The sequence below is a fragment of the Gopherus flavomarginatus genome, chromosome 20 (assembly GCF_025201925.1).
Source record: "Gopherus flavomarginatus isolate rGopFla2 chromosome 20, rGopFla2.mat.asm, whole genome shotgun sequence".
NCBI classification, from domain to species: domain Eukaryota; kingdom Metazoa; phylum Chordata; order Testudines; family Testudinidae; genus Gopherus; species Gopherus flavomarginatus.
The window spans coordinates 17,716,853-17,729,549 of record NC_066636.1 but is presented as its reverse complement, the minus strand read 5'-3'; the positions used below and the strand labels follow the sequence as shown (position 1 = coordinate 17,729,549).

Below are 12,697 nucleotides of genomic sequence, written 5' to 3'. Positions count from 1 at the left end.
CAGGGGACCTAGGCACTGGGACTGCGGTGGTCTGTTCCCAGCTCTGACACCCACCAACTTGCTGGGCGACCTTGGGAAAATCACTTGACATAAGGAGACGTTATTTCTTCAGTGCGCTCAGCTCGAGTTCTATATCAGTATTACTCACATTGATTTTTTTTTTTTACTTGATTATTTTCATATTGCGATAGTGTCCAGTGGCCTCAGTCAGCAGTTGTGTTAGGTGCTGTACAAACTCATAGGAATGGTTTACAGTCCTGCAATGAGTTCTAAGCCCACAGACCCAATTCCAGGGTTGGGGCCTACCAGGAAAAGTGTGTGTGTGTAGGGGGAGAGATCCTAACTGCTTGGGGTCTTTAATGACCACGTGGCGCTTTTTGCAAGAATCTGGGCCCCAGTGTCAAATTCCAGCAAGGGTTATTGCAGTCATTCAAGGCTAGGGAACTCTTGCCAGGCAGAGCTCTGTCTCTACGCGGAGCGCCTCTGCCTTTCATATCTGCCTGTGCTACTCTCCTTTCAGAATTAGGAGCCAAAACTCCCTTTCATATTTTCAGTAGGATTCTCCTTGCCTCATGCTTCCTCTCTTTGGCCCCGATCGTGCCGCTCCACTCTTGGGCGGCAATTGGGCAGCAGGTCCTTCACTCCAAGAGTGCCGCCAAAGACCCAGACATGCCACCCCAATAACGGTAGAAGTGCTGCCCCAAGCACCTGCTTCTTTAGCTGGTGCCTGGAGCCGGCCCTACCTCTTATATAACACAGGCCAGGAACTTCCCCAAACTAATTCCTAAAGCAGATCTTTAAGATAGACTTCCAATCTTGATATAAAAATTGTCAGGATGGAGACTCCACCACAACTCCCAGCAAATTGTTTCAATGAGTAATTACTCACTGTTAAACATTTACACCTTCTGTCCAAAAGACTAGCCAACAACACCCAGCAGGTCAGTGGCTGAGCTGGGAATACAACCCCTACTGACCTGGCAAATATTAAATGAATTCTCAATAGAGCATTGCTAAATTTTCTTGCATCTTTTTTTATGCACTATTCTCAAAGTGTCATTTAAGTGACGCTTTGTTCATTCAAGCATTTGCAGAAGACAAATTTCAGGCCCGTCATCAACATTAAATTAATCACAAAACAAGCAATTGATAGAGGCCAGAGTATCCAAACAAGAAAGAGAAACAATGCCATGTTACTTAAACAGCCCATCACGCAGCTGAAATATTGAATTGTAACTATCAAGTACTTGGAAGAATTTATAGCAAATAATTTAAGAGCAACCGTTAAGCTGGAATTTATTTGCACAAAGGATTTGGCAAGTGGTTTGGAATGGCAAGCAAATTAGTTAAAAAATGCAAACTATTCATGTACAATTCGCATGCAGGAAAAAGGGCTAAACCCACCAAATAAATACTTAGCTGCAGTTTGTTCATTTGATTCTACCTACCATTCCCTTGGCTTTAGTATTGTCAAGAGGATTTCAGTGGTGGGTTTTGAGAAGCGGTTAGGGTTTCAGTTGAGTAATTTGTGGATTGTGGGGGGTGGGGGAAGGGATAGGCTTGCAGCTCTACACTGCTACATCCTCCCTGGGAACATTTTTGGAAATGGCAGGGCAAAATGACTGCGTTCTAGAACAAAAATTACTGCTCTTTAGAAAGCCACAGGGGGAAATATTATATTCGTTCCTGATCAGGGACAGTTTAGCACTATCCAAAGTGGAAGAGGATCTTTCCTGGGAGCAGAATAATCCCTCCCTTCAAATCAGCTGTTGGCGGGTGGGGGTCTATTGTGGAAGAGGGCTCCCCTCAACAAAAAAATATTAAGCTCTGAAGTTTTCATGGGAGAAATGGATCTAACTGCAACTAGCAGTAAGAGCTTTTGCAGCTGTCTTGCTTAGAGGATTGAAAAAAACCACCGGCCTGCCAAGCAAGAGACAATTGGGAGCTGTAACTAGGTCGTGCATTCACTGCCTGCTGGAGAACTTGAGATATTGCCCAGAAGCAAGAGTTTTATGAAATGACTGTTTTTTCTCTGTGTAAGAAAGCTATTGGTGTGCAGCAAACATACACACATCCCTAGTATATGAGTAGAAGCAGGTGGGAGCTCCACCAGAACCAGCTGCATTTCCCAGCCTTTGGGGAAGGGAGCAGCAGAGTCCTGCAAAGCTTCCCTGTGTATTATTGGCAGGGAAAGAAGGAGCTGGTGTGCTACTCTGGAACCTCCCACATACTTTACACCGTTAGACCTCCCCTAGGCAGCTACCTCTTTCAAACCCTCCTGCCCGCCCTATATATGATCCTTCAATACCAGCCTTTGCTCTGTAGAATCTTCTCCTGTCACGCTGCAAGCAGCTAAGAAGATCTGAGCAGAAGGCACTCAACATGGGTAAGAAACTGTCCCCAGTCTGCAAGTAGCATTAGGCATGAAGATCCACAGTTTTGGCTGGTGGTTCCAAGCTGTTATCTTGCTGCTATCGGTATTTGCAGGCTGCAGCATTTATCCTTTGCAACTTCCTACCTTTCCCCTAAGCAGGGACTTGCGGATTTGCTACTGGGTAACCAATACAGAGTACGTGTAAGGAGCAGTGCGGGCTAAAGTTTTGTTGGACTGATAAAAAGTGTTTCTTTAAGCTACTTTAACTAACTAAAAGTAAGATTAAGTTTTAAAATCTTTAAATGCATCTCTTGTTATGTGAGCAACTGGTACATTTGTTTGTTTCAATATTTGGAAGCTGCATGAAACCTGTGATAACAGTAATCTTGCTGATTGACTAATTCTCCCTTCTTTTAAGGGAGACTGTCAGCTAGCTAAGGACCAACATTTAACGTTGTATTTACTTGCTTTCTACAAATCCTACTACTAATATAAACTCCTTTCGGAAACGTTTTTTGGGGAAACAATGAACACAAGTAGAGAATTTTTTTCTTTAGGTATAAATAGTCCCCTATATTATTTACAGCCTGAACTAGTATATTGTGCTTGTCATGGTACATGAAAAGGTCATTGGAGACCAGGACAAAAAACTCTTTCAGAGGCAGACAGCTAAACTGACTAGACTGGTTTAACTGTCCAACCTGAATGTTTCCTTTTTGCAAGTTCTGACAGCATAAATGGTGAAAAATAAACTAGATTTTGGGGTCTGTTTGTTTATTAGGAGGGTTTGATTAGTAACACAGATAAAGCTCCTGTCATAATGACTGCAGTCTACATGCCTAAAGAGTGATCCGAATACCATATCTGTAGAGAAAACTACGTCTCTGTGCCAGCGTGGAGTTGCAATGCTTCACGGATTTCTGATGAGCCCTAAATCAATCGGATGGGGGAGGAGAGGAAGGGGGAAGCCCTCTTGTGCAGACTTTTAGAGTTGAGACAGAATCCTCAATCTCCATGATCATGAGTGATCTGTTGTTTGAGTGGGGACGGGTCTTGTCTCACTTTTTCACAGGAGTGTTACTTTTGGCCCTTTCCAACTTTTATTGCTTAGGTTGTGACTGTTGAACAATGGCATAATGACTGCTCTTGTCCTCCAGGTCTGCTGTATACTCTCATCCGTTTAATGTGGGCAAAGTTATGTCATGAAACTAACTTATTTGTCTACCTCCTTCTTTTTTAATATGTTACTGGATAAGTTAAACATAATCTTGTAGCTTGATAAGAGAACTGCCTGTTTGTTCAAACTCTAACAAGCAGATGATGTGCAAAAGACACTCTGCCAATCTAATGCTTCCAGTATGAAGAGGAAAACTGAAGACTTAATCCCATTTGATTTGCTGTAAATGGGTTCTCTCTCTCCCCCACCCCGCTTCTCATAAAGAGTATAGCACAGACGTGCTTTAATGTAAGCTGACTTACAAAGCAGACTGTAGTAGTGGTAGGCTGTGCTGATCAATGTGAAAGGTCTTTGAGGCTCGTTATACAAGTTTTTGTTTTAGGGGAGGGGCAATTATAACTTGTCTTAGAATTTATTGTTGCTGAATCATGCTACACAGTGTCTAACTCAGAAATCGTGCAATCATATACATAAAAAGGTAGTTGTTTAGTAGTGTGGTTAAACATGCTGGAATCTTTCATACTCCTTTAACCTCAAACATATTGCTTTAAGCCAAATTATGTAGGAAGGTATCCCTTGATTGTGCAAACGGCTGTTACATTGAACTAACTAGCATGAAATACTCTATCCGGAGACTGAAACGGTTTTTATTATAATATTGCATGTGGTAAATCTATAAAATCTAGTCTCTTGAGGCCGACTTCCAACAACTCCTGTTTTATCTGAACAGTCTGCAAATTTACTGTAGCTGCCTCAGTACGCTCAGCCATATAATGTAACAGCCAGGTTGCATAAGCATAAAGTGAATGACCTTTTTATTTTTAAAAGATTGTTCTTTTCAGAAATTATTCTGAAAATAGGCTTCCATGTCCCATTTTTATCGCTTGCGTGGACCCAGTCTCTTTGGGCTTTTTTGTATTTCCATGGCATCTTGGCCCTAAAAATCCGAAAGCACTTTACTGCTATTTATTAAAAGTCTACAACCCCCTGGGACTAACATGATCCGATGGCTGGGAGTTGAAGCTAGACAAATTCAGACTAGAAATAAGGCAAATATTTTTAACAGTGAAAATAATTAACCATTGGAACAATTTACCAAAGGTCGTGGTGGATTCTCCATCACTGACAATTTTAAAATCAAGACTGGATATTTTTCTGAAATATCTGCTCTAGAAATTATTTTGGGTAAGTTCTATGGCCTGTGTTATTCAGAAGGTCAGACTGGATGATCATAATGGTCCCTTCTGGCCTTAGAACCTATGGAAGTATTATTATTCCCAAACAGACACAGAGAAATGAAGTGACTTGTCCTAGGATCACACAGGGAGTCAGCAATAGCTACAAATAGAACCTAGGTACCTTGAGGTCAGTCCCCTGTTCTGACCACTAGACTAGAGCAGGGGTTCTCAACCTTTTTCTTTTTGAGGTACTCCCAACATGCTATAAAAATTCCACAGGCCACCTGCACCACCATAACTGTCTTTCTGCATATCCACTAGATTAAAAGCCAGGGGTGGTGTTAGGGGTGGCAAGCAGGGCCAGCAAGCAGGGCCATTGTCCAGGGTCCCGTGAAGCTCATAGACTCATAGACTTTAAGGTTAATAGGCAGCAGGTTTAAGACAAATAAAAGGAAGTTCTTCTTCACGCAGTGCACAGTCAGCTTGTGGAACTCCCTACCTGAGGAGGTTGTGAAGACTAGGACTATAACAGCGTTTCAAAGAGAACTGGATAAATTCATGGTGGTTAATTCCATAAATGACTGTTAGCCAGGGCGGATAAAGAATGGTGTCCCTAGCCTCTGTCTGTCAGAGGATGGAGATGGATGGCAGGAGAGAGATCACTTGATCATTGCCAGTTAGGTTCACTCCCTCTGGGGCACCTGGCATTGATCACTGTCGGTAGACAGACACTGGGCTAGAGGGACCTTTGGTCTGACTCGGTACGGCCGTTCTTATATTGTTATGTCAGAAGGAACCATTATGATCATCTAGTCAGACCTCATGCACAATTCAGGCCACTAAGTTACTTGGGCTTCTACTTCAGCCCAGGGTGGTAGGATGGTGGTGGGGCCTAGGCTTCAGCTTTCTGCCCAGGGCGCAGTGAGTCTAACACCAGTCCTACTCTCTGGTTTATTTTGGCAGACCCTCTGAAACCTGCTTGAAGCCCTCCAGGGGAGTTCAGACCTCTGGTTGAGAACCCCTGGACTAAAGGATACAGTTGTCACTTTCTGACTTTGTACAGCATGTTATATCATTTAGCAGAACTTGGTGTGGTTAAAAAACTAGGGTGGGGATGAACTGTCATTCTCAGGGATGACCTTTGGTTGTGTAGGGGTCCTTATAATCATCAAAAGATCGGCCCTTTACTATTTCCATGAGATCGTGGGGAAAACTGCCTCCCCCAACTTTAAACCCTGCTGGGTGGCAGGAGAGGGGGCACTGCAGGCCCCTGAGGTCTGTTCCTTCACTGTTCTGTTGGGAATTATGGTTCATATCTGCCAAACAACTATCAGTGTTGCAGCAGGCCATCCATATACCCTCTTGTTAACTAGAACAGAGGTTGCCAAGCTGTGGCCTATGGAGCACTTGCTGGTGGTTGGTTGATTATGAGCTGGCTGTTCACATGGGGCTGGCTCACCTCTTGGTTTAAGCTGTGGGAAACAGGACAGATAGAAGAGGGAGACAAAATAAAGAACAAAAGGAGACAGTGGGACACTCTACTTTCCTGCACCAAGCACTGGTGTAAATGACTCCAGAGGATGTAAAATGCTACCAACATCAGAGTGGCAGTGTCTTACTCTCACTTTGCACTGGGGCAAATGACTGCACAAGATACAGGGAAATGAAGAATCAAGCCTAGTGCGATGTCTTTGTGAAAAAGGACAAAACACTGCACTAAAAACATAGCTTCTACGTGAGCAATTGCTGTAATTGCCACAAAGCTGTTATCTGTATGGTGACCAAGAGGGAAGGTGGATTGCATGGCACAGGAGCTTTGTCAATAAAGATATCCTCCACATTTTGGGGTGTGGGGGACGGGACCTCAAGTATTCTTGATTTAGCAGTAAACTGAACTAGCTGCTTATCCCAGTCACACTGTGATAAATGACTGTAGTTTGCAAATCATGTTGGTCTTTCGCTAGATTTCTCTTACAAATACAATCCAACTTCAAGGTATTCTAAACATTCAGTCCGAAGCCAAGATAGCTGGGAAGCTGCATTTAATGACGACTATTAGTATGTGTAATGACACGTTAATATCTCTAATGTAAACATTTTTATCTACATCTTCCTGCAAAAATGGCACAAATAGCAGATTCATGGCTTGTGTGTTCATGAAGAGTCTGACCCAAAATACAGTGAAAGCTGAGGTCAACTTCAAACAGATGCTCAACGGTTTATTACAACAGAATATTTGAACACATAGGGAAGGAACGGAAAGAAAGTGGGAGGGAAGGAAGAGGAGTAAGGGGAGGGAGGGGAAGAGAAAAGGCGGGAAATGTCACCATCTTGCCCTAGGTTATCTCTAGCAAACATTCTAGTTTAAGCTGTCTCTTACTTTATTAATCTGCAAAAGAACAACATATTTGTGCAATACTAATCTAGTACTGATCTAATCCATGTTTTGTCCCTGCTAATTTAGCTAACTAGGAAAAATAGGATGGAGCTTAGTTCTATGTATCTATTTTTAATAAAGTTTACATTCTGCCTTACAGGGCTTAGACATTCAGTGATGTGGAATACATCAGATTTTCTGTCCTTTTGTCTATTTTCAGACAGTCTTCTAAGACAGCCTATTTAGTACTAAAGCGTCCTCGCTTTTTGAGGAAATCATGTTTTAAAGTAACAAACCTCAGAAGGTAGTGAGTGGATTCTACAAAGTAACTTGTCATCTTTGTTTCCTAAAGAATAGCAACCTGATTTAATGGGGAAATACAGCTGTCACATCCTATTAAGTTGAAAGTGTCGGATTCTGTAGGATTTGTTTTGAAGAACTTGTTTGTCACAATATAAGATTATGACATGGTGAAAATGAGCAAAATGTCAAGTCATTTATCAGACAGATGCTTGAAGCACTGCAGTCAACTGCAAAGCGGGCATTGCATTCTTTGGTCCTGCTCAAAATTATCTCAATTTATCACATTGCTGCTGGGTGCTCATTATTTGTATAAGATAGGGGTGGGGAGGGGCAGTTGGACTCTCCATCCATTTTGGAATGTGTTCAGCAGGACTATAGCAGTGCAGAATTGTATACTCTGCTAAGGTGGATAAACTTGCCATGTGGTGTTTTTAAACAGTGTGTCAGGATAATATTTTATTGATCCTACATAGTTATTTGTTAATGTAAACGTGAAACACAAATCCTATGACTGTCTGGAATATTGACGGTTACAGTAGCAACTGCTATACAGTAGATTTTTATTATTATTTTATGTAACTGTCAACCATAGCGCTCCTATGTAGTTGAAAGGAATATGCTCCTGCATTGATACAAAGGGAGCCAAGAAACCTTTAGAAAGAAGGCTAGTAACTGGCAACTGGCTGTCCAGTGTCTGTTTGCACCTGTACTACTACTTCTACATGACCTGGATATGGAGTTTATCACAGTCCTGATTTGAAAGTGATCAGCAGCTCCAAATTGCGAGGCTTTGTGCCAAAGAAACGTGTATAGTCCATGGAGCTAGCTTTAGCATTTATTTTATTCACAGTAATGTAAGGAACCCTCAGGCCTGTATCCTGTAAGACACTGGCTTCAGCAATTAGCATAAGGCTTGAGGCCTATGGACTTTGCCACAGATAAATGGCCTAATGGTCACGCCTAAATTTTGGGAAACTGAGAATAGAACAGTTAAGGGGGAAGTTGGTCCATAACGACACCAACCAACCACAGGAACATGAGCAGCACCAGCAAGACCAGGATGGGAACGTCTTCAGAAGTCTGACCACAAGAGTGCCATGTCAATGAACTGACATATATGATAATAAGTTGAGATCTTTAATATACAAATCTGTAGGAGAAGGGCAACCCAACATTAGTAGGGCGAGAAATACAAATAAGGAACGGGGAGAAACCCCTGCTGAAAATGCATTAGATATAGTGGCATCAGCATATCATATTATAAAAGTTGTATCCCAGCCTGTGGGCTGGAAGAGCGAGAGATGTAGCCCTTGGGAGGTGCCAGAATGATGACTGCTAGTGATAGTGATGATGATGAGGAAGACCATGGCTAACATTTCACATTGTTTTGCAAGGGATGCTGTGAGTATATACATGTTCAGATGTACGTTCTGTAGTATCTCTGTCTTTCTGGGTTAGAGTGTTTGTGACTTTGCTAAATGCATTGATAAACTATTGTAAATACAGAAGGTTTCCTAAAATGTGAGTGCTGCAACTGTGCAATTTGGGTTCCCAACTGAACTAATGTTAATAATACTGGGCCTGATTTTTGGGACAAGAACCTCTCAAATCTCAAAGTGATACCTGCGAATTCTTAAGTATTCAGTATAGTTAATATATGATTCATAGATCGGGCTTCACATGGAATGCTCCTTGAATCCACTACATTCCTGCTTGAACCCTTAAAGCACAGAGGAACACTTGTTTTCAGTTCCTCTACTGCTTTAATGTACCTTGATCTTCCCTAATAAAGGAACAAGCCCTGAGTCTCCAACCATATTTGAATTTCACCTGCTGCTTGTCAGATTCCTCCACTGACAGTCATCAGGTTCCTTCCCAGTCTCTGGGAACATGGACTCGCACCTGAGCTGCCCCTGCTTCTGCTGGTTGAGACTAGTTGAAGAGTGCAGGTAGGGATCAATGAAGGTTTCAGTTAGCAGGAAAGTAGGATGGAGTGCTGAGGAGCAGAAGCTGGGGAACTGAGTTTCTAGCAGTGAGGAGGTGGTACAGGTGAGGATTCCCACTAAGCAAAATACTCTGCACTACTGGTCCCCAACCAGATTTTCAATCTCTAGAATCAGCCACTCCCAGGGTTAATCCACAGAAGAGGCCTGCACAGTCAAATTGAGCAATCTGTCTAGATGAACTCCTGACAGTGCTTCACTACTAATCCCTAAAACCTTTGACAAATCAAGTCTTTCTAAATCCCCAATGTTCATCTGACTGCTTATGATTCAGTCATTTGGTGTTAAATTGCAGGGTGGGACTCTTTGAAAACTAAGACGCAAGCTTTCTTCCATTTTTGGATCTCCAACCTGACATGCTGGTTCTCATTTTCAGAGGTCTTGAGTGCTCTCAACTTTTATTGGTCCATGGGATTTGTGGGTTGCGCTTCTGAAAACTGGGTCTAAGATCTCTTAAGCTAAGCACCAAAAGTCAGTGACCTTTTTGAAAACTGTGCAGGTGAATAACTTGGAGATATCTAACTTTTTTTCTTTCTTTCCTCTTTCATCAGCAAAATGTGGAGCATGTGGTCCTGGGTACAAGACTCCTTTAGATGCCATGAAAGGCAAGTCCTATCAACTGTGTTCTGAAATCCACGTTATCAAAACAAGAGCTTTATTGAACCACCTTCAGATTCAGTGAAGATTAACAAGATGCCTTTGGAGTGTAGCATTAGCTAACTCTTTTCTGCAGCTGGCATAATGGAAGGGCTGACAAGCCCTTGTAAGGGGTAGGGAGATTCCCATGTCCCTCCTTCTTCAGGCTAATTTTTTGAAAGTGTGTGCACTTTACATTCAGAGGGCCCCTCAGAAATCTCTCTGATCCAGGGATGAGTTCTCCTGGAGCAAAGATGGGGTAATAGAACCCCAAACTGCGAATGGGCCACACCACAGGCAGGGAAATCCCCTTCAGACTGACCCCTGCCTAGTGTGCGTTCCGGCATAATGATAACTCTGATAATATCTACCCCACCCCACCTCTGAGGAAGACAAAGGGAGAAGGTTCCTAACCTCCAGTTCAAGGGCGCTGGAAAAATGTTTAAAGTGGGTGTGCTGAGAGCCATTGAACCAAATTGTAAACTCTGTATATAATGGAAACCACTTCAAGATGGGGGTGCAGCAGCATCCCCAAAACCCCTAGCACCTATGCTCTCGTTGGGTAAATCCAACCCAGTGAGAGAGTCCTTCAAGGCTTGCTTTGGGGATAGCGCGGAGCTGATTTGTGTTGACCTAAACAAGCTCTCTGCCTTGCAAGGTCCCAGAGAAGAGATTGTGTACCTGCCCTGTATCTACAGAAACACTGGGATAGAGAAGCCTGACTATCTGGCAACAGTGGATGTTGACCCGAAATCTCCACAATACTGCCAGGTACCCCCCCGTCAAGATTCTGGCTCTAATCCTCTTTTCTTAGCCTGTGCTGACCCCAGGCAGCTTTACTGCCATTTAGTAACACTCTATAGCTGCAGCTCCTTGATCCCCTTCTTCAAAGGGAAAAATTTTCTGTGCTTGCCAGTGGTCGCTAAATGGGGACCTGATGCACCAAAATTTGGTGGATCCTGAACAATCTCTCTCTCTCTCTCTCTCTCCTCTCTCATATCTATCTATCTTTCTATGTATTCTGGATGGATTCTTGTCTTGTGCCTACTCCTAAGCCATTACTTTTCCTGCCAAACGGAGCAGGTCAGCTTTACGTTGCCATTTCTCCTTCTGCTCTACTTCTTGCTATCCTACCTGGGACCTCCTAAAATCAAGAAAGTTAGATCCCAAGGGTCCTGCCTTAATCTTTCTTTGTCTGCTGTCTCCTTGGTATTTGACTCTGGTAGATCTTTCTCCATGACCACTTTCAAATAGATGTCTCAGTATTGACTATCAATCTAACTTCATGCTACGTTTCTTAGAGATGTGCAGCCAGTTCACAATGAAACCCCAAACTATGGGTAACTCAACTTGTTTCCTATTTCATTAGAAGCTCTAAACTCAACCTTCCTCTTGGATTTGCCCTGTTTATGATTTTACACAAAAGCTATATGAAACTTGGTGGCTTAGTGGTGTGTTTTGCTTTGAGTTTCAGCCTCTTTCTAAACTTGGTCTTGAGAATCTTCCAGGGATTGCTGAAAGCTAATATTTACCGGGTCTCTTTCAAAGCCATTCTGTGCTTAGTAAGCATTTGAGTAGCTCCCTCTGAAACCCCATTGTCAGTAGGTCTTGAGCAAGATTACTAATCACTGCAGGATCAAATCTGTTTGGGGAATCCAACAGGTTTGACAGTTACTCATTTATTTAAGGTGATTAAATTGAGCCTGCTTTAGGAACTCTATAAAACTAATCTGTTCTGTCATAAAATGGGAAAGCACAATCTACCTGGCCAAGACTATAGCGTTCAGTTAGTTGATAAAACTATATTTTAGAACCACAGTTCTAACAGTTTTTGGTACATGGTTAAAAAAAGTGTAATCTAAACTGCATTTAAAAATACTAGATATTTGTATGTCTCAAAATGCTTACTGCATTTTAGCCTCAGATCTCTAGCATTACAATGCACCTGAGGGGCAGTTTATCTGTGTTGACAAGACATCTTGTCACAACTGTTCCTTTGCATAACTATTGCTAAGACTCTTACTGGAGGGATGCAGTTTCTTAAAGTTTCTTAAGCACTGATCTCTCCATGTTTCTTAAATGCACACAATATGCTACTAAGGACCAGCCGCCGGAGTGTAAAGTATTATTACTCCAGTCAGTTTGCCACAACTTGTCCCAACTGAAATTGGATAAACCTTATAAAGTCAGACCCTTGCTGCCTAGATACAATTATTCTTTTCTCTCTATGACTGATCTGTGTCTCTTGCAACTGCTAGCCAGTCTTTCTGCCTTCCAAATATTAGATGCCTTTAATAGCACACCTATTAAAAAACAAATGTTAGGACGTCATGATGCCCAAATTCACGTGTGATGCTGTCACAGGGCTCTCTACTCACTGCTAGAGCACCTCTTTCTGGCTACGTCTGGGGATTGTCTCTGCCAAGCCAACAACCCTTCCTGCAGTTGCACTCTGTCAGTCTTTCTCTCTCAGGTCTCAACGGCTCTTCATTTTTTTGGCCCTCCAGTCAGGTCATTGTGGTTTTCCCTTTCTGGGGAAATCATGCTCCTCAAAGTATTTCAGGACTCACTGTCCCTGTCATTCTTTTCTTTCACTGCCCCTTAACGGTGCCACTTCCAGTGGCTTCTAGGGGATCCCAAGCCCATGGG

At 42.6% G+C, this 12,697-nt stretch overlaps 1 protein-coding gene across 7 annotated transcripts in view; it reads left to right on the top strand.

The window, feature by feature from the left end:
* LOC127037774 (methanethiol oxidase-like) overlaps positions 1–12,697 on the top strand; it is a 110,163-nt gene that overhangs the window by 43,941 nt on the left and 53,525 nt on the right. For 3 of the 7 annotated variants that reach the window (XM_050929841.1, XM_050929844.1, XM_050929845.1), the window contains exons 2-3: positions 9,964–10,017; positions 10,707–10,819. The exons of 3 other annotated variants lie outside the window; for them this stretch is intronic. In XM_050929841.1, coding sequence (XP_050785798.1) covers positions 9,964–10,017; positions 10,707–10,819 — 167 coding nt within the window. Of the gene's footprint in view, positions 1–2,358; positions 2,387–9,963; positions 10,018–10,706; positions 10,820–12,697 lie in introns of those variants that run through there. One more of the 7 variants, XM_050929843.1, reaches the window with a different exon arrangement.